This window comes from Oncorhynchus keta, unplaced genomic scaffold (assembly GCF_023373465.1).
Source record: "Oncorhynchus keta strain PuntledgeMale-10-30-2019 unplaced genomic scaffold, Oket_V2 Un_contig_204_pilon_pilon, whole genome shotgun sequence".
NCBI lineage: Eukaryota > Metazoa > Chordata > Actinopteri > Salmoniformes > Salmonidae > Oncorhynchus > Oncorhynchus keta.
In genome coordinates, this window is record NW_026282042.1 from 163,106 (window position 1) to 186,696 (window position 23,591).

A 23,591-nucleotide genomic window follows, 5' to 3' on the forward strand; every position below is an offset into this window, starting at 1 on the left:
CGACCCAGACGAATTCAGTGCTACAGATGAATACAAGTCATACAGATGAACTGCTGGGCCTTGTGAGAACTCAGGTACGGGTGGGGGTGGGGGGGGGGGGGAGGCGGAGGCGAGGGTGGCATCATGCTTTCTGTGTCGTCATCGTCAAACATAAACGACGAGCACTCAAAGAGGGGCGCCACCTGGTTCTCTGATGTCTGCATGGGAGCGGTGTAGTCCAGGGGGGGAAAGACCCCTGTCTGGCCGTAAGGATTGTTACCATATGGACCACTGGGGGGGAACGAGAACGGAGAGCGGGGGTGTGGATCATACAGAGGCCTAATGGGGAAACTGAAGTCCGGTGACCGGGGAGGAGTCGAGTGTGTGTCGCTGTGCTCGAGGTCCGAAGCTTCGTGTACGGGGGACAGACAGGAGCGGAAGGGGATGGGAGTCTGGGAGGGTCGGGCTTTCTTCTTGGCACTCTTCTTGATGAGTTTCTGCAGCCGGGCATTGGCCTTGTCTGGTTTGGGCAGCAGGGGAGGGGGAGGCTGGGAGGGGTCGGGAAGATCCGGCTGGAGTCCATTGCTGTACCTGACTGCCATCAGCGATTCATTTTAACCCCCTGAAAAGACAAAACAAAGACAAAACATCAATGACAAAATGATATATTTATTTGACATAAATCTACCAAAACATTAATCCACCTCTTTAATTTTTTTGTGAGCTTCTATTAAGACAAAATTCATTACATACTGAAAACATTTGACACAAACAGAAGATGCCACGTACTAGTGTGTTACTGTAATGAATATAAATGAATCATTGACATCCCTCTTCTCTTCCCGGTTTGTTTTTCAGCTGGACAATGCCTTGAGGAATTGTGAAGAACAGACGTTGGACTGTGATTATTTCGACGATCACTTCACATCATATTTATCATTCATTTCATTTAGCCGACACATTCCTCTTAAAAACTACGTTTAGATCAACATGTCTGAAGCATATGTAGTATGTTATGTGTACCAGGTCTGAAGCATATGTAGTATGTTATGTGTACCAGGTCTGAAGCATATGTAGTATGTTATGTGTACCAGTTGATTTTCTCTGTAGCAACACACTGCCAACCTGGTATAAAATGATTCACAAACGGTCAAAAATATACAATTATGCAAAAAATATTCATGTTTGTACTCGTTTATTTTGGACAATCTTATCCATGATGTATTTTAGTGAATAATGTGTTTTCATGTACTATTTGTTAACTTTAATAAAAATAAAAAAATAAAGTAAATGAATGAGGTAAATGTGCCATTGTGTGATATAACTTATTAACAGTATTTAAACAGCCAAGTCCTATTTCTGTGGTTCTATCAATCTCTATGTTGTTTCCACTAGTGGGTGAGGTCATGGTATACTGATCCTGTGGTCTGCGCATGTTGTTTCAGTAATGTGGGCCAGCCCTCACAGCTGTCCTGCTCTTTATTTAACCACTGCTAACGGCTCTATGAAAACTGCTTTAGATAGATTTGGCATCCCATGACAACCGGCTCGTTAAAATACGTTCTTAAAGGGCTTCGGGTTTCCTGGGGGTACTGGGTAACTTTATAAAACCTCAATAGTTGAAATAGACAATAAGAAGTCCCTTTAAAAGGATTATAATATGTGAGGCAAGTATAAACATGTCTCCATATAAAGTTTATATATTTAGGTAAAACCTTGTCAGGTGCTCTATGGGAATATTGTTACCTAATGTGACTTGTTTGTTGGTTTCTTACTGGTTAAAAGTAAATCATATTACATAACAGAAATCATAACACAATCCAATCTTCATTTTAAAATCAAGGTTTTGGTGGTTCAATCGGTTTTGGAACAACAATTGATTGTGATTGTACCCTTCACACTGGGTCAAACAAGGCAATCTGGATCAACCACACTAATCTGGATCAACCACACTAATCTGGATCAACCATGCTAATCTGGATCATGCACACTAATCTGGATCATGCACACTAATCTGGATCATGCACACTAATCTGGATCAACCACACGAATCTGGATCAACCATGCTAATCTGGATCAACCACACTAATCTGGATCAACCACACGAATCTGGATCAACTACACTAATCTGGATCAACCACACTAATCTGGATCAACCACACTAATCTGGATCAACCACACTAATCTGGATCAACCACATTAATCTGGATCAACCATTATGATCTGGCTCAACCACTCTAATCTGGATCACCACTCTAATCCAGATCAACCACGCTAATCTGGATTAACCACGCTAATCTGGGTCAACCATGCTAATCTGGGTCAACCACGCTAATCTGGATCAACCACTCTAATCCGGAGCACCACTCTAATCGGATCAAGCACACTAATCTGGATCAACCACTCTAATCCGGATCACCACTCTAATCCGGATCAAACACGCTAATCTGGATCAACCACGCTAATTTGGATCAACCATGCTAATCTGGATCAGGCACGGGTACAGATAGAGTCCTAGTGGTGCTGTAGCACCAGCCCTTTTGCCCTACTATGAAAAAACAGCCTGGCCTCAGAGTGAGACGAAATACACTTGACCTATTTCTGAGCACCTCCAAGACGTATGATACCTACCAATGGTGTAGTTACTTAAGACAGAAACACATGTTGGGAGGTTGGTCGGGGAGGATGGGTTGATGTTCTCCGCGACAGTCTAGCAATCCAAATGCATGTTTTGAGTTACGTCAGCTACAACTGTAGCATTTTAGCTAATCCCAACCCTTATTATAAACTTAACCCAACTCATCTATCCTTTGTCGGTTTTAGTTGTCCTAACCTTTGTCTTTAGTTACCGCCAAGGTAAATTCTCCCCATAATTCTCCTTTTCCATAATTATCAGTAGCAACAAGCAACTGGTTACAGATAACAACGTGCAATACTACAGTATACGTCCTCTAAGATGTTATATATGTCAACGAATTCCTATGATATTGTTGATTACTGCTGTTTTTTTTACTCTTTTCTCTCTTGTAACTATCTGATTCATCTAGACTACATTAGTGGTAAATAGATTATATATCCAACTATCTGAATCATCTAGACTACATTAGAGATGATCAGATGATATATCTAACTAGCTGATTCATCTAGGCTCCATTAGAGATGATCAGGTGATATATCTAACTAGCTGATTCATCGAGCCTACATTAGAGGTGATCAGATTATATATCCAACTAGCTGAATCATCTAGGCTACATTAGAGATGATCAGATGATATATCTAACTAGCTGATTCATCGAGCCTACATTAGAGGTGATCAGATTATATATCTAACTAGCTGATTCATCTAGTCTAACTATCTGATTCATCTAGACTACATTAGTGGTAATCAGATTATATATCTAACTAGCTGATTCATCTAGACTACATTAGAGGTGATCAGATTATATATCTAACTAGCTGATTCATCTAGACTACATTAGAGGTGATCAGATTATATATCTAACTAGCTGATTCATCTAGCCTACATTAGAGGTGATCAGATTATATATCTAACTATCTGAATCATCTAGACTACATTAGAGGTGATCAGATTATATATCTAACTATCTGATTCATCTAGTCTACATTAGTGGTAATCAGATTATATATCCAACTAGCTGAATCATCTAGACTACATTAGAGATGATCAGATTATATATCTAACTAGCTGATTAATCTAGGCTCCATTAGAGGTGATCAGATTATATATCTAACTAGCTGATTCATCTAGACTACATTAGAGGTGATCAGATTATATATCTAACTAGCTGATTCATCTAGACTACATTAGAGGTGATCAGATTATATATCTAACTAGCTGATTCATCTAGACTACATTAGAGGTGATCAGATTATATATCTAACTAGCTGATTCATCTAGACTACATTAGTGGTAATCAGATTATATATCCAACTAGCTGATTCATCTAGACTACATTAGTGGTAATCAGATTATATATCCAACTAGCTGATTCATCTAGACTACATTAGAGGTGATCAGATTATATATCTAACTAGCTGATTCATCTAGGCTACATTAGAGGTGATCAGATGATATATCTAACTAGCTGATTCATCTAGACTACATTAGAGGTGATCAGATTATATATCTAACTAGCTGATTCATCTAGACTACATTAGAGGTGATCAGATTATATATCTAACTAGCTGATTCATCTAGACTACATTAGAGGTGATCAGATTATATATCTAACTATCTGATTCATCTAGGCTCCAATAGAGATGATCAGGTGACATAACTATCTGATTCATCTAGTCTACATTAGAGATGATCAGGTGACATAACTAACTATCTGATTCATCTAGTCTACATTAGAGATGATCAGGTGACATAACTAACTATCTGATTAATCTAGGCTACATTAGAGATGATCAGGTGACATAACTAACTATCTGATTCATCTAGGCTACATTAGAGATGATCAGGTGATATATCTAACTAGCTGATTCATCTAGGCTACATTAGAGATGATCAGGTAACATATCTAACTATCTGATTCATCTAGGCTACATTAGAGATGATCAGGTAACATAACTAACTATCTGATTCATCTAGGCTACATTAGAGATGATCAGATGAATATCTAACTATCTGATTCATCTAGCCTACATTAGAGATGATCAGATGATATATATAACTAGCTGATTCATCTAGGCTACATTAGAGATGATCAGGTGACATAACTAACTAGCTGATTCATCTAGCCAACATTAGAGATGATCAGATGATATATCTAACTATCTGATTCATCTAGACTACATTAGAGATGATCAGGTAACATAACTAACTAGCTGATTCATCTAGACTACATTAGAGATGATCAGATGATATATCTAACTAGCTGATTCATCTAGGCTACATTAGAGATGATCAGATGACATAACTAACTATCTGATTCATCTAGCCTACATTAGAGATGATCAGGTGACATAACTATCTGATTCATCTAGCCTACATTAGAGATGATCAGGTAACATATCTAACTAGCTGATTCATCTAGCCTATATTAGAGATGATCAGGTGACATAACTAACTATCTGATTCATCTAGCCTACATTAGAGATGATCAGGTGACATAACTAATCTGATTCATCTAGGCTACATTAGAGATGATCAGGTGACATAACTATCTGATTCATCTAGCCTACATTAGAGATGATCAGGTAACATAACTAACTATCTAATTCATCTAGCCTACATTAGAGATGATCAGGTGACATAACTAACTATCTGATTCATCTAGCCTACATTAGAGATGATCAGGTGACATAACTATCTGATTCATCTAGACTACATTAGAGATGATCAGATTATATATCCAACTAGCTGAATCATCTAGCCTACATTAGAGATGATCAGGTGACATAACTAACTATCTGATTCATCTAGCCTACATTAGAGATGATCAGGTGACATAACTATCTGATTCATCTAGGCTACATTAGAGATGAACTCAGGTGACATAACTAACTATCTGATTCATCTAGCCTACATTAGAGATGATCAGGTGACATATCTAACTATCTGATTCATCTAGGCTACATTAGAGATGATCAGGTGACATATCTAACTATCTGATTCATCTAGGCTACATTAGAGATGATCAGGTGATATATCTAACTATCTGATTCATCTAGGCTACATTAGAGATGATCAGGTGACAAACTTACCCAACCCAGGAGAGGTTGTAGCAAAGAGGTAGTTTTTATGACTCCCTTTCATTTGTTGTTCTAGCTTGCTTAGTCATTTTTTTTGTGGTTGAATTCACTTAGATCATTAGCCCTGTCAACGGTCTGTGCAACCTGTGTCCTGCAGTGGAGGATCCTTAGGGGAGGACCATCCTACTCAGTTCTCTACTTCCTTAACAGGTTAGGGGAGGACCATCCTACTCAGTTCTCTACTTCCTTAACAGGTTAGGGGAGGACCATCCTACTCAGTTCTCTACTTCCTTAACAGGTTAGGGAGGACCATCCTACTCACTTCTCTACTTCCTTAACAGGTTGGGGGAGGACCATCCTACTCAGTTCTCTACTTCCTTAACAGGTTAGGGGAGGACCATCCTACTCAGTTCTCTACTTCCTTAACAGGTTAGGGGAGGACCATCCTACTCAGTTCTCTACTTCCTTAACAGGTTAGGGGAGGACCATCCTACTCAGTTCTCTACTTCCTTAACAGGTTAGGGGAGGACCATCCTACTCAGTTCTCTACTTCCTTAACAGGTTAGGGGAGGACCATCCTACTCAGTTCTCTACTTCCTTAACAGGTTAGGGGAGGACCATCCTACTCAGTTCTCTACTTCCTTAACAGGTTAGGGAGGACCATCCTACTCAGTTCTCTACTTCCTTAACAGGTTAGGGGAGGACCATCCTACTCAGTTCTCTACTTCCTTAACAGGTTAGGGGAGGACCATCCTACTCAGTTCTCTACTTCCTTAACAGGTTAGGGGAGGACCATCCTACTCAGTGCATTTCAGATTATAATATGTTGAAGTATCCTCTTTAGATGAAACTGTACTACATACAGTGTCTTCAGAAAGTATTCATACCCCTTGACTTATTTCACACTTTGTTTCTGTTAAAGCCTGAATTCAAAATGGATTACATTTATTTTTCTCTCACCCATCTACACACAATATCCCATAATGACAAATTGAAAACATGGTTGTTTAAAAAAAATATATATATATTGAAAATGAAATACAGAAATGTGTAATTTACATAAGTATTCACATCTCTTTGTTATTGATCTCAGGTTAAATTAAATTGGACATGATTTAGAGAGGAACACACCTGTCTATACAAGGTCCCACTGTTGTCAGATCAGAAACTATAGCATGAAGTCCAATAAACTGCCAGTAGATCTCTGAGAGAGAACTGTGATGAGGTGTATATCTGGGGAAGGGTATTAAACTGCCAGTAGATCTCTGAGAGAGAACTGTGATGAGGTATATATCTGGGGAAGGGTATTCAACTATAGCATGAAGTCCAATAAACTGCCAGTAGATCTCTGAGAGAGAACTGTGATGAGGTATATATCTGGGGAAGGGTATTAAACTGCCAGTAGATCTCTGAGAGAGAACTGTGATGAGGTATATATCTGGGGAAGGGTATTCAACTATAGCATGAAGTCCAATAAACTGCCAGTAGATCTCTGAGAGAGAACTGTGATGAGGTATATATCTGGGGAAGGGTATTAAACTGCCAGTAGATATCTGAGAGAGAACTGTGATGAGGTGTATATCTGGGGAAGGGTATTAAACTGCCAGTAGATCTCTGAGAGAGAACTGTGATGAGGTGTATATCTGGGGAAGGGTATTAAACTGCCAGTAGATCTCTGAGAGAGAACTGTGATGAGGTGTATATCTGGGGAAGGGTATTAAACTGCCAGTAGATCTCTGAGAGAGAACTGTGATGAGGTGTATATCTGGGGAAGGGTATTAAACTGCCAGTAGATCTCTGAGAGAGAACTGTGATGAGGTGTATATCTGGGGAAGGGTATTAAACTGCCAGTAGATCTCTGAGAGAGAACTGTGATGAGGTGTTAATCTGGGGAAGGGTATTAAACTGCCAGTAGATCTCTGAGAGAGAACTGTGATGAGGTGTATATCTGGGGAAGTGTATTAAACTGCCAGTAGATCTCTGAGAGAGAACTGTGATGAGGTGTATATCTGGGGAAGGGTATTAAACTGCCAGTAGATCTCTGAGAGAGAACTGTGATGAGGTATATATCTGGGGAAGGGTATTAAACTGCCAGTAGATCTCTGAGAGAGAACTGTGATGAGGTGTTAATCTGGGGAAGGGTATTAAACTGCCAGTAGATCTCTGAGAGAGAACTGTGATGAGGTGTATATCTGGGGAAGGGTATTAAACTGCCAGTAGATCTCTGAGAGAGAACTGTGATGAGGTGTATATCTGGGGAAGGGTATTCAACTGCCAGTAGATCTCTGAGAGAGAACTGTGATGAGGTGTATATCTGGGGAAGGGTATTAAACTGCCAGTAGGTCTCTGAGAGAGAACTGTGATGAGGTGTATATCTGGGGAAGGGTATTAAACTGCCAGTAGATCTCTGAGAGAGAACTGTGATGAGGTGTATATCTGGGGAAGTGTATTAAACTGCCAGTAGATCTCTGAGAGAGAACTGTGATGAGGTATATATATGGGGAAGTGTATTAAACTGCCAGTAGATCTCTGAGAGAGAACTGTGATGAGGTATATATCTGGGGAAAGGTATTAAACTGCCAGTAGATCTCTGAGAGAGAACTGTGATGAGGTGTATATCTGGGGAAGGGTATTAAACTGCCAGTAGATCTCTGAGAGAGAACTTATGATGAAGTATATATCTGGGGAAGGGTATTCAACTATTTCTACAGTGATGACAGTTTCCAACAGCACAGTGGTCTTCATCATTGGGAAACGGAAACCATATGGAACTACCCAGACTATGTTGTGTTTGTGTCTGAATTTAAATGGATTCAGTTGAGATCGTGTGTCACTGATCTACCACGATATGCCATCATGTGAAAGTGGAATATTGTTTGGAGAACATTTGTGAAATTAATTAAAAATGAAAAGCTGAAATGTCTTTAGTCAATAAGTATTCCACCCCTTCGTTATGGAAAACACTTTCAGCTTGGTGAATGATCAATTAGGCTTCAGATGGTGCATCAATAGACCCAGTCACTACAAAGATACAGGCATCTTTCCTAACTCAGTTGCCGGAGAGGAAGGAAACTGCTCAGGCATTTCTCCATGAAGCCAATGGTGATTTTAAAACAGTTAAGAGTTTAATGGTTGTGATATGAGAAAACTGAGGATGGATCAACAACATTGTAGTTACTCCACAAGCCTAGGGTTGCCTAGTGGTTAGAGCGTTGGACTAGTAACCGAAAGGTTGCAAGTTCATATCCCCGAGCTGACAAGGTACAAATCTGTTGTTCTGCTCCTGAACAGATAGTTAACCCACTGTTCCTAGGCCGTCATTGAAAATAAGAATTTGTTCTTAACTGACTTGCCTAGTTAAATAAAGGTACAATTTAAAAAAATTAAAACCTAAATGAGTGAAAAAAGGAAGCTTGTACAGAATACAAATATTCCAAAACTTGCATCCTGTTTACAACAAGGCACTTAAGTAATACTGCAAAAAACTCCTGAATACAAAGCATTATGTTTGGGGAAAATCCAACACACCACATCACTGAGTACCACTCTTCATATTCTCAAGCATGGTGGTGGTTGCATCAGGTTATGGGTATGCTTGTTATGAGCAAGGACTTTGTTAAGGACTAAGGAGTGTCTTAGGATAAAAAGAAACAGAATAGAGCTAAGCACAGCTAAAATCCCAGAGGAAAACCTGGTTTAGTCTGCTTTCCAACAGACACTGAGGAATGAATTCATCTTTCAGCAGGACAATAACCTAAAATACAAGGCCAAATCTACACTTGAAATTGCTTACCAAGATGACATTGAAGGTCCTGAGTGGCCAAGTTACAGTTTTGACTCAAATCGGCTTGAAATCTATGGTAAGACTTGAAAATGGCAATGATTAACCATCAACTTGACAGAGCTTGAAGAACTTTTAAAAAACACTACGGGCAAATATTGTTCATGGGGCAGAAAAAGTCCACGCTCATAAAATAAATAGTTTGCATGTGTCTATTCTGAAATAAAGTCCTCCATTTGCAACAGCCATGTTCTGTATGATACAGTAGCACGTGGTGCTTGTTACAGGGAAAGGAAGGGTTTTGTTTCCTAAACACCCGGGGCTCTAATATAGGTCTGGCTGCCTCTTGGGACACTGGGAAAAGGTCCAGGACCTAATTTTAGTCTGAGGTAAGAGATGGGGAAGGTATCGTGAGACACCAGACACCTGCTCTCTGCAGTTATCTGTCCTACAGGCAGTGAATCAATCCCCCTGTGCTCTGTGAACCAATGGGTACGTTTCAGGTCGTCTTTTATTCAGTCACACTGTTCAGATGATAAGATGTGTTAAATGTCCCAGGAACCAAATGAATAGGATTTGTCAGTCTTCTGAGACTACAATAAAGCTGACCTGGAACGCGGCCATTACTAGGCCACAGCGTCTGTAGGCCACAGCCAGGCCACCGCATGGGAAGACCTCAATTGCATACTCAATTGTCTACTCCTCACGTCCTCTCTCCTCGTCTAGTTCTCAAAATCCATTGGATTTGAAAGTCAGAGGTTCCTCCCCTCCAACCTTCTCCAATGGGTTTTGAGAAAGAGGTGAGGAGAGAGGACGTGAGGAGGTGAGGAGAGAGGACGTGAGGAGGTGAGGAGAGAGGACGTGAGGAGTATACAACTGTGATTCTCCCCATGACAACATGATCTACCAAACGGGACCACAGACCCTACCGGGGTGGAATACCTTCTAATCTGTGGAGATGATTTTCCAGACTTTATATTAGGTTTAAAATAACAAAACAAAAAAATATGGTTCAACAAAGGTTCTCTGGAAAATGTTTAACTGGAAAATGTTTAACTGGACATTTGTTGTTAATATCAATTGGACCGTAATATCAATTGGACCGTTTCTACCAAATGTAACCCATTTAACTACTACAGCCCCTACAGCCCCTACAGCTCCTACAGCTCCTACACCCCCTACAAATGCCCCTACAGCCCCTACACCCCTACAGCTCCTACAGCCCCTACACCCCTACAGCTCCTACAGACCCTACAGCTCCCAGACCCCACAGCTCCTACAGCCCTACAGCCCCTACAGCCCTACAGACCCACCTCCTACAGCCCCTACACCCCTACAGCCCCTACAGCTCCTACAGCCCCTACACCCCCAGCTCCTACAGCTCCTACCCCTACAGCCCCTACAGCCCTACAGACCCTACACCCCCTACAGCCCCTACACCCCTACAGCCCTACAGCCCCTACACCCCTACACCCCTACACCCCTACAGCTCCTACAGCCCCTACAGCTCCTACAGACCCTACACCCCCTACAGCCCCTACAGCCCCACAGCCCTACACCCCCTACACCCCCTACAGACCCTACAGCCCCTACAGCTCCTACAGCCCCTACACCCCCTACAGCTCCTACAGCCCCTACACCCCCTACACCCCCTACACCCCCTACAGCTCCTACAGCCCTACAGCCCCTACACCCCTACACCCCTACAGCTCCTACAGCTCCTACACCCCTACAGCCCCTACAGCTCCTACAGCCCCTACACCCCTACAGCCCTACAGCCCCTACAGCCCCTACAGCCCCTACAGCTCCTACAGCTCCTACAGCCCCTACAGCCCCTACAGCTACAGCCCCTACAGCCCCTACAGCTACAGCCCTACAGCCCCTACAGCTCCTACAGCCCCTACAGCCCCTACAGCCCCTACAGCTCCTACAGCCCCTACAGCCCCTACACCCCCTACAGCCCCTACCTACAGCTCCTACAGCCCCTACAGCCCCCACCCCCTACAGCTCCTACCCCCTACAGCTCCTACAGCCCTACACCCCCTGGCAGCCCCCTACAGCCCCTACAGCTCCTACAGCCCCTACAGCTCCTACACCCCCTACAGCCCCTACAGCTCCTACAGCCCCTACAGCCCCTACAGCCCCTACAGCCCCCTACAGCCCCTACAGCCCCTACAGCTCCTACAGCCCCTACAGCCCCTACAGCTCCTACAGCCCCCTACAGCCCTACAGCCCCTACAGCCCCTACAGCCCCTACAGCCCCTACAGCCCCTACAGCCCCTACACCCCCTACAGCTCCTACAGCCCCTACAGCCCCTACAGCTCCTACAGCTCCTACAGCCCCTACAGCTCCTACAGCCCCTACAGCTCCTACAGCCCCTACAGCTACACCCCCTACACCCCCTACAGCCCCTACAGCCCCTACAGCCCCTACAGCTCCTACAGCCCCTACAGCTCCTACAGCTCCTACAGCCCCTACACCCCTACACAGCTCCTACAGCCCCTACAGCCCCTACAGCTCCTACAGCCCTACAGCCCTACATCCCCCTACAGCCCCTACAGCCCTACAGCCCCTACAGCTCCCCCTACAGCTCCTACAACCCCTACAGCTCCTACAGCCCCTACAGCTACAGCCCCTACAGCCCCTACACCCCTACACCCCTACACACCCCCTACAGCTCCTACAGCCCCTACAGCTCCTACAGCTCCTACAGCCCCCCTACAGCCCCTACACCTCCTACAGCCCCTACACCCCCTACAGCTCATACAGCTCCTACACCTCCCACAGCTCATACAGCTCCTACACCTCCTACAGCTCCTACAGCCCCTACAGCTTCTACAGCTCCTACAGCTCCTACGCCTCCTACACCTCCTACAGCCCCTACAGCTCCTACAGCTCCTACAGCCCCTACAGCTCCTCCAGCCCCTACACCCCCTACACCCCCTACAGCTCCTACAGCTCCTACAGCCCCAGACCTTAAACCCAATGCTTGATACATGAGAAGAGGTCACCCTTTTTAAAGCCTGGGGGTTAGACTGGGAGGCCTCCAACTCACAGGCTCCAGAGAGGAAAGTGTAAGATTAACTTCACACTGTCCTCTGACCTCAGGTTAAGCTCCTTTACTTTAGAACAGTGAGAATGAATCAACCACAAGTAAAAACAGACATAAACGATGCCAAATGACGATCGGAAAACAAAGTTGTATTTACGTCGGCATGTCTATGTCCACAATCACACATTTTTTTTTTTTGTCGACACAATTTAAGTTTAGTCAAATTTGTCGCCAGTTTATTAATGTAGCAGTTGACTATTGGCTTGTTACACTGTCAAACGAAGAATAATTCACTTTTACAGGCAAATACTGTCACTGTACACAGAAAACATCTCCAAATATCACAACGTTCATTAGAATCTGTCTTTATTTCTACACAAGTACATTTTCAAGTCCAGTGATATTACAGAGATTGTGTTGCTAGGCAGATATCATTCATCTGTTCATTACTGATGTAAAACGAGCAACATGTTTAAGTGTAGGTCTACAAATACAACCTTTTTTTTGGTGAACTGATCATATTCATGGCTTTTTGAGAGGTTCAAATGCATTTCCGGGGAGCAAATCCCCAACAGATGTAGTTGGCCTACTCCCTGTCCATGCAAATCAACACATAACAGGACAGTAACATGATCTAGCCAATCACACGGACAGACACTGAATTACATTGTGTTTACCTTAGGGATTCCTAGTTAGGGGCAAACTCTCTGGCTGGTCTTAGCTGCTATAATCCCAGACTGGAGTGTAACCTCACAGAGGCAGGGTCATCTTGGACTGAGTGAGCTGAACCCTGTCTACCATAGCAGGGCAACGATTCCCGTCGACAACCACTCCAAAAATAAAACCCTGATGCACCCAGTACCTGTTCCACTGTGACAGCAGAACTGCAGCCAGCGCAGCACCGAGGCAGGACCATGACAGCTACAGAGCTATCTGTACCGTGGCAGGACCATGACAGCTACAGAGCTACCTGTACCGTGGCAGGACCATGACAGCTACAGAGCTACCTGTACCGAGGCAGGACCATGACAGCTACAGAGATACCTGTACCGTGGCAGGACCATGACAGCTACAGAGCTACCTGTACCGTGGCAGGACCATGACAGCTACAGAGCTACCTGTACCGTGGCAGGACCATGACAGCTACAGAGCTATCTGTACCGAGGCAGGACCATGACAGCTACAGAGCTATCTGTACCGAGGCAGGACCATGACAGCTACAGAGCTACCTGTACCGTGGCAGGACCATGACAGCTACAGAGCTACCTGTACCGTGGCAGGACCATGACAGCTACAGAGCTACCTGTACCGAGGCAGGACCATGACAGCTACAGAGCTACAGGACCTGCTACAGAGATACCGTGGCAGGACCATGACAGCTACAGAGATACCTGTACCGAGGCAGGACCATGACAGCTACAGAGCTATCTGTACCGAGGCAGGACCATGACAGCTACAGAGCTACCTGTACCGAGGCAGGACCATGACAGCTGCAGAGCTACCTGTACCGTGGCAGGACCATGACAGCTGCAGAGCTACCTGTAGGGAGGCAGGGTGTTTCCACAACCACAGGGCTGTCTGTACGGAGGCAGGCAGGGTGTTTCCACAACCACAGAGCTGTCTGTACCCAGGGAGGGAAGGGGGTTTCCACAACCACAGAGCTGTCTGTACCCAGGAGGCAGGGGTTTCCACAACCACAGAGCTGTCTGTACCCAGGGAGGCAGGGGGTTTCCACAACCTCCAGATATATTACCAACGCCCCAGAAAACCTGCTGATCTACTCTGAGTATGACCTGATCTGGACTGTTCCTGCTTCTGCTCCTGTTCCTGCTCCTGCTCCTGTTTCCTGTTCCTGTTCCTGTTCCTGTTCCTGTTCCTGTTCCTGCCCTGCTCCTGTTCCTGCTCCTGCTCCTGCTCCTGTTCCTGTTCCTGTTCCTGTTCCTGTTCCTGTTCCTGTTCCTGCTCCTGCTCCTCTTCCTGCTCCTGTTCCTGCTCCTGTTCCTGCTCCTGTTTCTGTTCCTGCTCCTGTTCCTGCTCCTGTTTCTCCTGCTCCTGTTTTTGTTCCTGCTCCTGCTCCTGCTCCTGTTTTTGCTCCTGTTCCTGCTCCTGCTCCTGTTCCTGTTCCTGTTCCTGCTCCTGTTCCTGCTCCTGTTTTGCTCCTGTTCCTGCTCCTGCTCCTGTTCCTGCTCCTGCTCCTGCTCCTGCTCCTGCTCCTGTTTTTGCTCCTGTTCCTGCTCCTTCCTGTTCCTGCTCCTGCTCCTGCTCCTGCTCCTGCTCCTGCTCCTGCTCCTGCTCCTGCTCCTGTTCCTGTTCCTGCTCCTGCTCCTGCTCCTGCTCCTGCTCCTGTTCCTGTTCCTGCTCCTGCTCCTGCTCCTGCTCCTGCTCCTGCTCCTGCTCCTGCTCCTGCTCCTGCTCCTGTTCCTGTTCCTGTTCCTGCTCCTGCTCCTGCTCCTGCTCCTGCTCCTGTTCCTGCTCCTGCCAGCTGCTCCTGTTCCTGTTCCTGCTCCTGCTCCTGCTCCTGCTCCTGCTCAGCTGCTCCTGTTCCTGTTCCTGTTCCTGTTCCTGTTCCTGTTCCTGCTCCTGCTCCTGTTCCTGCTCCTGCTCCTGCTCCTGTTCCTGCTCCTGCTCCTGCTCCTGCTCCTGCTCCTCTTCCTGCTCCTGTTCCTGCTCCTGTTCCTGCTCCTGTTCCTGTTCCTGCTCCTGCTCCTGCTCCTGTTCTGCTCCTGTTCCTGCTCCTGCTCCTGCTCCTGTTTTGCTCCTGCTCCTGCTCCTGTTTTGCTCCTGTTCCTGCTCCTGTTCCTGTTCCTGTTCCTGCTCCTGTTCCTGCTCCTGTTCCTGCTCCTGTTCCTGCTCCTGCTCCTGTTCCTGCTCCTGCTCCTGCTCCTGCTCCTGCTCCTGCTCTGCTGCTCCTGTTCCTGTTCCTGCTCCTGCTCCTGTTCCTGTTCCTGCTCCTGTTCCTGCTCCTTTTCCTGCTCCTGTTCCTGCTCCTGTTCCTGCTCCTGTTCCTGCTCCTGCTCCTGCTTGCTGCTCCTGTTCCTGCTCCTGTTCCTGTTCCTGTTCCTGTTCCTGCTCCTGCTCCTGCTCCTGCTCCTGTTCCTGCTCCTGTTCCTGCTCCTGTTCCTGCTCCTGTTCCTGCTCCTGCTCCTGCTCCTGTTCCTGTTCCTGCTCCTGCTTCCTGCTCTGTTCCTGTTCCTTGCTCCTGCTCCTGTTCTGCTGCTCCTGTTCCTGCTCCTGTTCCTGTTCCTGTTCCTGTTCCTGTTCCTGTTCCTGTTCCTTTTCCTGCTCCTGTTCTTGCTCCTGTTCTTGCTCCTGTTCTTGCTCCTGCTCCTGCTCCTGCTCCTGCTCCTGTTCCTGTTCCTGTTCCTGTTCCTGTTCCTGTTCCTGTTCCTGCTCCTGTTCCTGTTCCTGTTCCTTGCTCCTGTTCTTGCTCCTGTTCCTGTTGCTGCTCCTGTTCCTTCTCCTGTTCCTGCTCCTGTTCCTGTTGCTGCTCCTGTTCCTTCTCCTGCTCCTGTTCTTGCTCCTGTTCCTGTTCCTGTTCCTTCTCCTGTCCTGTTCCTGTTCCTTCTCCTGTTCCTGTTCCTGTTCCTGCTCCTGCTCCTGTTCCTGTTCTCCTGCTCCTGTTCCTGTTCCTGCTCCTGTTCCTGTTCCTGTTCCTGCTCCTTCTTGCTCCTGTTCCTGTTGCTGCTCCAGTTCATTCCTGTTCCTGCATGTCGGTGGGTGTGGTGTTGTGTAGAGAGGAAGGAGGGAGTTCATATGATAGGCCGGCATGTCGGTGGGTGTGGTGTTGTGTAGAGAGGAAGGAGGGAGAGAGGAAGGAGGGAGTTACATATGATAGGCCGGCATGTCGGTGGGTGTGGTGTTGTGTAGAGAGGAAGGAGGGAGACATATGATAGGCCGGCATGTCGGTGGGTGTGGTGTTGTGTAGAGAGGAAGGAGGGAGTTTCATATGATAGGCCGGCATGTCGGTGGGTGTGGTGTTGAGTAGAGAGGAAGGAGGGAGTTTCATATGATAGGCCGGCATGTCGGTGGGTGTGGTGTTGAGTAGAGAGGAAGGAGGGAGTTTCATATGATAGGCCGGCATGTCGGTGGATGTGGTGTTGAGTAGAGAGGAAGGAGGGAGTTCCATATGATAGGCCGGCATGTCGGTGGGTGTGTCCTCTTCTCTCTGAGGCCGTGATCAACTTAGTGAAAGGGTGCAGCAGCATAGATGAGTACTATGCAGGTGCCCTGTCATGTAAACAGGTAAACAAATGAATATGAAAACACAGCACATGAATATGTAAATTATGTATCATGAATATGTATACATATGCAAAATCGGGTTACCAACATACGTGTACAAATGAATAAGAAAATATATACACCATTTTTTTAATCGTGCATGTAGACACAGTATAAATATACAAACTATGTCAGAGGATAAGTTACACAGAAATTAATTAATAAATTAATAAATAATACAGCCTGGGAACAGTGGGTTAACTGCCTGTTCAGGGGCAGAACGACAGATTTGTACCTTGTCAGCTCGGGGGTTTGAACTCGCAACCTTCCGGTTACTAGTCCAACACTCTAACCACTAGGCTACGCTGCCGCCCCCATGAAGTACACAGAACACTACAGGTACAGTATATCTAATACCTGATATTATAACGTCTGGAAGACATGAAGTACACAGAACACTACAGGTACAGTATATCTAATACCTGATATTATAACGTCTGGAAGACATGAAGTACACAGAACACTACAGGTACAGGTATATCTAATACCTGATATTATAACGTCTGGAAGACATGAAGTACACAGAACACTACAGGTACAGTATATCTAATACCTGATATTATAACGTCTGGAAGACATGAAGTACACAGAACACTACAGGTACAGTATATCTAATACCTGATATTATAACGTCTGGAAGACATGAAGTACACAGAACACTACAGGTACAGTATATCCAATAACTGGATCAAAATACTAGAAGATGTAACATAATAACTGACTGGTTTGTCGTCTGTAAAGTACACCGTCCTCTCCTCTGCCATCCCATGACTGGACTCAGTAATGACTGACTGACTGACTGACAGACTGACTGACAGACTGACTGACTGACTGACTGACTGACTGACTGACTGACTGACTGACTGACTGACTGACTGACTGACTGACTGACTGACAGACTGACTGACTGACTGACAGACTGACTGACTGACTGACTGACTGACTGACTGACTGACTGACAGACTGACTGACTGACTGACTGACTGACTGACTGACTGACTGACTGACTGACTGACTGACTGACTGACTGACTGGCAGACTGACTGACAGACTGACTGACTGTGTGCATTCCTGTATTCCTGCTGGTAGAACACACAGGGGGACATTGTCCGCGTTCCAAGCCACTGATGTATAACCCTCCAGACTCCAGCAGGTTCTGCCCACTGGGATCCCCATTACTCACACTATCAGTTCTGCTGCTGCTCACGACAAATATAGATATAAATATAGCATCTCAGCTGCTTCTTTCCACAACCAGAACCCCACTCCTTCTCTTATCCCTCCTTATCCCACCCCCCCCAACTCCCCACCTTCATCCATCTCCTTATTGAGGGTGTTAAGATGCCGCAGGCCCCCCCTCGACTACCCTACCTCACACTGTCAGACCCCAGCCAATGAGCAGCTTGACAAGATCAAATATCACTATAACACAAGGACTTATTTGATGAGAAGAGTTACAGCCAGTCTCCCCATCCATCGCCAAGGAGTCTCACTTCTTTCAACTTTTCTGAGGTAAGAAAGAAAGATAGATAGAAAGACAAAGGGTTGAAGAAACACAACATTTAACCGTTTAAGAGTGATTGATTCCTGTGTTTATTATAGAGGGTTTGTTAATATTCCTGGGCAGGTACGTGCCACTGATATAGAGAGACAGACAGAGATGGATAAAGAGACAGTGATTTACGAGTCCAGGAAGAAGAAGCAGTCTCTACTACTGTCACAGTAGATTTACCATAGGAGAATCTATATCCTAGTAACGTATAGAACTGGAGTCTAGGAAGAGGAAGTGGTCTCTCCTACTGTCACAGTAGATTTACCATAGGAGAATCTATATCCTACTAACGTATAGAACTGGAGTCTAGGAAGAGGAAGCAGTCTCTCCTACTGTCACAGTAGATTTACCATAGGAGAATCTATATCCTACTAACGTATAGAACTGGAGTCTAGGAAGAGGAAGTGGTCTCTCCTACTGTCACAGTAGATTTACCATAGGAGAATCTATATCCTACTAACGTATAGAACTGGAGTCTAGGAAGAGGAAGCAGTCTCTCCTACTGTCACAGTAGATTTACCATAGGAGAATCTATATCCTACTAACGTATAGAACTGGAGTCTAGGAAGAGGAAGCAGTCTCTCCTACTGTCACAGTAGATTTACCATAGGAGAATCTATATCCTACTAACGTATAGAACTGGAGTCTAGGAAGAGGAAGTGGTCTCTCCTACTGTCACAGTACATTTACCATAGGATAATATATATCCTACTAACGTATGGAACTGGTACTAACTGCTGGTTGTAATCAGCTGCTCCAGCCAGACTGCTGGGGGCATTTGACCGGATGTTGGACTGTTTGAATCTCATATTGCAAAACATTAGAACAGAGTCTAGGAACAGTGAAATGTCTCTCCTACTGTCACAGTAGATTTACCATAGGATAATCTATATCCTACTAACGTATAGAACTGAAATCTAGGAACGGGCCCTTCCCAACAACGTAGGAGAATCTATATCCTACTAAGGTATAAGTCTAGGAAGAGGAAGTGGTCTCTCCTACTGTCACAGTAGATTTACCATAGGATAATATATATCCTACTAACGTATAGAACAGTGACTAACTGCATTTGGTTGTATGGAACTGGTACTAACTGCTGGTTGTAATCTAAGCAGCCAGACTGCTGGGGGCTTCCCAACGGATGTTGGACTGTTTGACACGTCTCACAATTGCAAAACATTTGAACAGGTGTAGACTAACAGTGAAATGTGAAATGCTGATGGGCCCTTCCCAACAACGTAGAGAGGAACAACAGGTGTAGACTAACAGTGAAATGCTGATGGGCCCTTCCCAACAACGTAGAGAGGAACAACAGGTGTAGACTAACAGTGAAATGCTTACTGACGGGCCCTTCCCAACAACGTAGAGAGGAACAACAGGTGTAGACTAACAGTGAAATGCTGATGGGCCCTTCCCAACAACGTAGAGAGAAACAACAGGTGTAGACTAACAGTGAAATGCTTACTGACGGGCCCTTCCCAACAACGTAGAGAGAAACAACAGGTGTAGACTAACAGTGAAATGCTTACTGACGGGCCCTTCCCAACAACGTAGAGAGGAACAACAGGTGTAGACTAACAGTGAAATGCTTACTGATGGGCCCTTCCCAACAACGTAGAGAGAAACAACAGGTGTAGACTAACAGTGAAATGCTTACTGACGGGCCCTTCCCAACAACGTAGAGAGAAACAACAGGTGTAGACTAACAGTGAAATGCTTACTGACGGGCCCTTCCCAACAACACAGAGAGAAACAACAGGTGTAGACTAACAGTGAAATGCTTACTGACGGGCCCTTCCCAACAACGTAGAGAGGAACAACAGGTGTAGACTAACAGTGAAATGCTTACTGACGGGCCCTTCCCAACAACACAGAGAGAAACAACAGGTGTAGACTAACAGTGAAATGCTTACTGACGGGCCCTTCCCAACAACGTAGAGAGAGAAAAATAGAAAAATAATAACACAAAGAATAAATACTAAATGAGTAACGATAACTTGGCTATATACACTGGGTAACAGTACCAAGTCAATGTGCAGGGGTAAGAGGTAATGGAGGTAGATGTTGTGCATACTGTATAGGTAGGGGTAAAGTAACTAGGCAACAGGATAGATAGATAATAAACAATAACAGCGGCGTATTTGATTAGTCAAAAGAGTTAGTGCAAAAGTTAGTGCAAAAAGGGTCAATGCAGACAGTCCAGGTAACTATTTAACTAACTAGTTAGTAGTCTTATGGCAGAGAGAACAGTCTATGACCTGGGTGGCCGGAGTCTTTGACAATTTTTAGGGCCATTCTCTGACGGGCCATTCTCTGGTATAGAGCCATTCTCTGACATCTGGTATAGAGGTCCTGGATGGCAGGATGCTCGACCCCAGTGATGTACTGGGCCGAACGTACCTCCGTCTGTAGCGCCTTACGGTCGGATGCCAAGCAGTTGCCGCACCAGGCGGTGATGCAGCTAGTCAGGATGCTCTCAATGGTGCAGCTGTGGAACATTTTGAGGACCTGAGGGTCCATGACAAATCATTTCAGCCTCCTGAGGGGGAAGAGGCGTTGTCGTGTCCTCTTAACGACTGTGTTGGTGTGTGGGGACCATGATGCTTAGTGACGGAACACAGAGGAACTTGTTGCTTTCAACCCGTTCCACTACAGTCCCGTCGATGTGGATGGGGGCGTGGCTCGGCCCTCCGTTTTTCTATAGTCCACGATCAGCTCCTTTGCCTTGCTGACGTTGAGGGAGAGGCTGTTGTCCTAAAACACTACCAGGTCACTCACCTCCTCCCTAAAGGCTGTCTCATCGTCGTCGGTGATCAGTTGTGTTGTCATCAAACTTAATGAACAACGCAGTTGTGGGTGAAGAGGGAGTACAGGAGGGGACTAAGCACGCATCCCTGATGGGCTCCCAAGTTGAGGGTGGGAGGGGCGGTGGGGCCGTCAAGAAGTGGGTCCTTAGTTTAGTGTGATGAGCTTGGAGGACACTACGGTGTTGAACGTTGATCTGCAGTCAATGAACAGCGTTCTCACATATGTGTTCCTCTTGTTCAGATGGAAGAAGGCAGTGTGGAGGGCAATAGAGATCGAGTCGTCTGTGGATCTGTTTGGGAGGGGCGGTATGCGAATTGGAGTGGGTCCAAGGGTGTCTGGGATGATGATGTTGACGTGAGCCAAGCAAAAAGCCTTTTTCAAAGCATTTCATGATTCCAGATGTGAGTGCTACGGGGCGATAGTCCGTTTAGACAGGTCTCCATTGCTACAGAGCAGTACAGTGTTTTCTATCAGGTTCAAACAGCTACGGAGATACAGCTGCTCTGAGTGTTCTAGACTGAGGGTTATGGGTCAAAGGTTACATCCCTTGGGGCCTCCCGGGTGGCGTAGTGGTCTAAGGCTGTGCCGCCAGAGACCCTGGGTCCGAGCCCAGGCTCTGTCGCAGCCGGCCTCGACCGGGAGGTCCATGGGGCGCAAACCCAAGGAAATCTTCAAATGGGCACACACACACACACACACACACACACACAGAAAAAAAAATAGGATAGATTTTCAACCAAATGTTTTTATATTGTTTTAGTGTTAGTCTGGTGGAGACTCGTCGTCATCGTCAACCAGTCTTTAATATCACAAGTTAACCAAACGAACCACAAAGGGTCAACCGAATGGTCTTGTGGAACCCAACCAATCAGGAAGGATCCTCAGACTTCTCCTTACCATCATCACTTATTCCTTCTTTGTTGTGATGAATGACCACGATGCCCAGATATGGAGAAGAGGAGAGGGTGGATTTGGGAGCTATGTGGACAGAGAAGGTCTCAGCTGAGTCTGGGTAATAAGATCCTAAAGGACTAAGCCTGAAGGACATCTGCAGCTGTCTTGGACCACTAGGTGTGAAAGAACCCTCTTAGGACACTTTATATATATCCGAAGGATTAGAAATGAGAGTTCTTCCACGTCCTGTACAGCCGAGGGCTTCAGAGACCTGAATGAGGACGAGGAGAAGTGTTAGCTAGTTGTGTGTACTACATGACACTAAGATGTCCTTTCAGTGCACCGTAGGAAAGTTTTAACCTACAAATGATGTCAAAAGATGTTGGAAGGATGTGAATGAAGAGGATATAATTTACCTCAGCAGTGTGTTGGTTAAGGCAGCCCCCCTTCCCCGCACCTCTCTGATTCAGAGGGGTTAAATGAGGAAGACACATTTCAGTTAAGATTTAGATGCACTATTGTAAAGTGACTGTTCCACTGGAGTTGTACAACTGACTAAATGACTAATGCAAATACATTCAGTTGTACAACTTAGCCCCGCACCTTCCCGCACCTTCTGATTCAGAGGGGTTAAATGAGGAAGACACATTTCAGTTGAATACATTCAGTTGGACAACTGACCAGGTATCCCCCTTTCCAACTGACCAGGTATCCCCCTTTCCAACTGACTAGGTATCCCCCTTTCCAACTGACCAGGTATCCCCCTTTCCAACTGACCAGGTATCCCCCTTTCCAACTGACCAGGTATCCCCCTTTCCAACTGACCAGGTATCCCCCTTTCCAACTGACCAGGTATCCCCCTTCCCTTTCCTTCCCTTGTATTCCTTGTATTACCCAGGTATCCCCCTTTCCTTCCCTTGTATTACCCAGGTATCCCCCCTTTCCTTCCCTTGTATTACCCAGGTATCCCCCCTTTCCTTCCCTTGTATTACCCAGGTATCCCCCTTTCCTTCCCTTGTATTTCCCATGTATCCCCCTTTCCTTCCCTTTTATTACCCAGGTATCCCCCCTTTCCTTCCCTTGTATTACCCAGGTATCCCCCTTTCCTTCCCTTGTATTACCCAGGTATCCCCCTTTCCTTCCCCTTGTATTACCCAGTTCCTTCCCCCCAGGTTTCCTTCCCCTTGTATTACCCAGGTATCCCCCTTTCCTTCCCTTGTATTACCCAGGTATCCCCCTTTCCTTCCCTTGTATTACCCAGGTATCCCCCTTTCCTTCCCTTGTATTACCCAGGTATCCCCTTTCCTTCCTTGTATTACCCAGGTATCCCCCTTTCCTTCCCTTGTATTACCCAGGTATACCCAGGTATCCCCCTTTCCTTCCCTTGTATTACCCAGGTATCCCCCTTTCCTTCCCTTGTATTACCCAGGTATCCCCCTTTCCTTCCCTTGTATTACCCAGGTATCCCCTTTCCTTCCCTTGTATTACCCAGGTATCCCCCCCCATTTCCTTCCCTTGTATTACC

At 45.7% G+C, this 23,591-nt stretch overlaps 3 protein-coding genes and 1 pseudogene across 8 annotated transcripts in view; 2 read left to right on the plus strand and 2 right to left on the minus strand.

Annotated features, from left to right (window-relative positions):
* LOC127920765 (caldesmon, smooth muscle-like) overlaps positions 1-1,279 on the plus strand; it is a 60,856-nt gene extending 59,577 nt beyond the window's left edge. For 3 of the 4 annotated variants that reach the window (XM_052504802.1, XM_052504804.1, XM_052504803.1), the window contains one exon: positions 838-1,279. In XM_052504802.1, the coding sequence (XP_052360762.1) occupies positions 838-863 (26 nt within the window). In that variant the 3' untranslated portion in view covers positions 864-1,279. The remainder of the gene's footprint in view (positions 1-837) is intronic. The other variant, XR_008107334.1, reaches the window with a different exon arrangement.
* On the minus strand, positions 21-13,362 carry LOC118379941 (uncharacterized). Of its 2 annotated transcripts, none has more exons than XM_052504805.1 (2): positions 13,209-13,362; positions 21-601 (listed from the first exon to the last, which is right to left on the minus strand). In XM_052504805.1, exon 2 carries the CDS (start codon positions 579-581, stop codon positions 21-23), a length of 561 nt encoding a protein of 186 aa, XP_052360765.1. In that variant the 5' UTR covers positions 582-601; positions 13,209-13,362. The 2 variants fall into 2 exon arrangements, with proteins under 2 accessions (XP_052360765.1, XP_035622834.2); XM_035766941.2 differs by lacking the exon at positions 13,209-13,362 and adding an exon at positions 769-820.
* Positions 13,363-14,280: 918 nt separating this feature from the next.
* Positions 14,281-16,672, minus strand: LOC127920752 (UPF0746 protein DDB_G0281095-like; annotated as a pseudogene).
* Positions 16,673-18,201: 1,529 nt separating this feature from the next.
* Positions 18,202-23,591, plus strand: part of LOC127920758 (troponin T, fast skeletal muscle isoforms-like) — a 37,291-nt gene continuing 31,901 nt past the window's right edge. For both annotated transcript variants that reach the window (XM_052504777.1, XM_052504778.1), the window contains exon 1: positions 18,202-18,324. In XM_052504777.1, coding sequence (XP_052360737.1) covers positions 18,257-18,324 — 68 coding nt within the window. In that variant the 5' untranslated portion in view covers positions 18,202-18,256. The remainder of the gene's footprint in view (positions 18,325-23,591) is intronic.

Excerpts from the sequence above, each read along its gene's own strand:
- LOC118379941 (XM_052504805.1), bottom strand. The coding sequence starts at position 581 with ATGGCAGTCAGGTACAGCAATGGACTCCAGCCGGATCTTCCCGACCCC.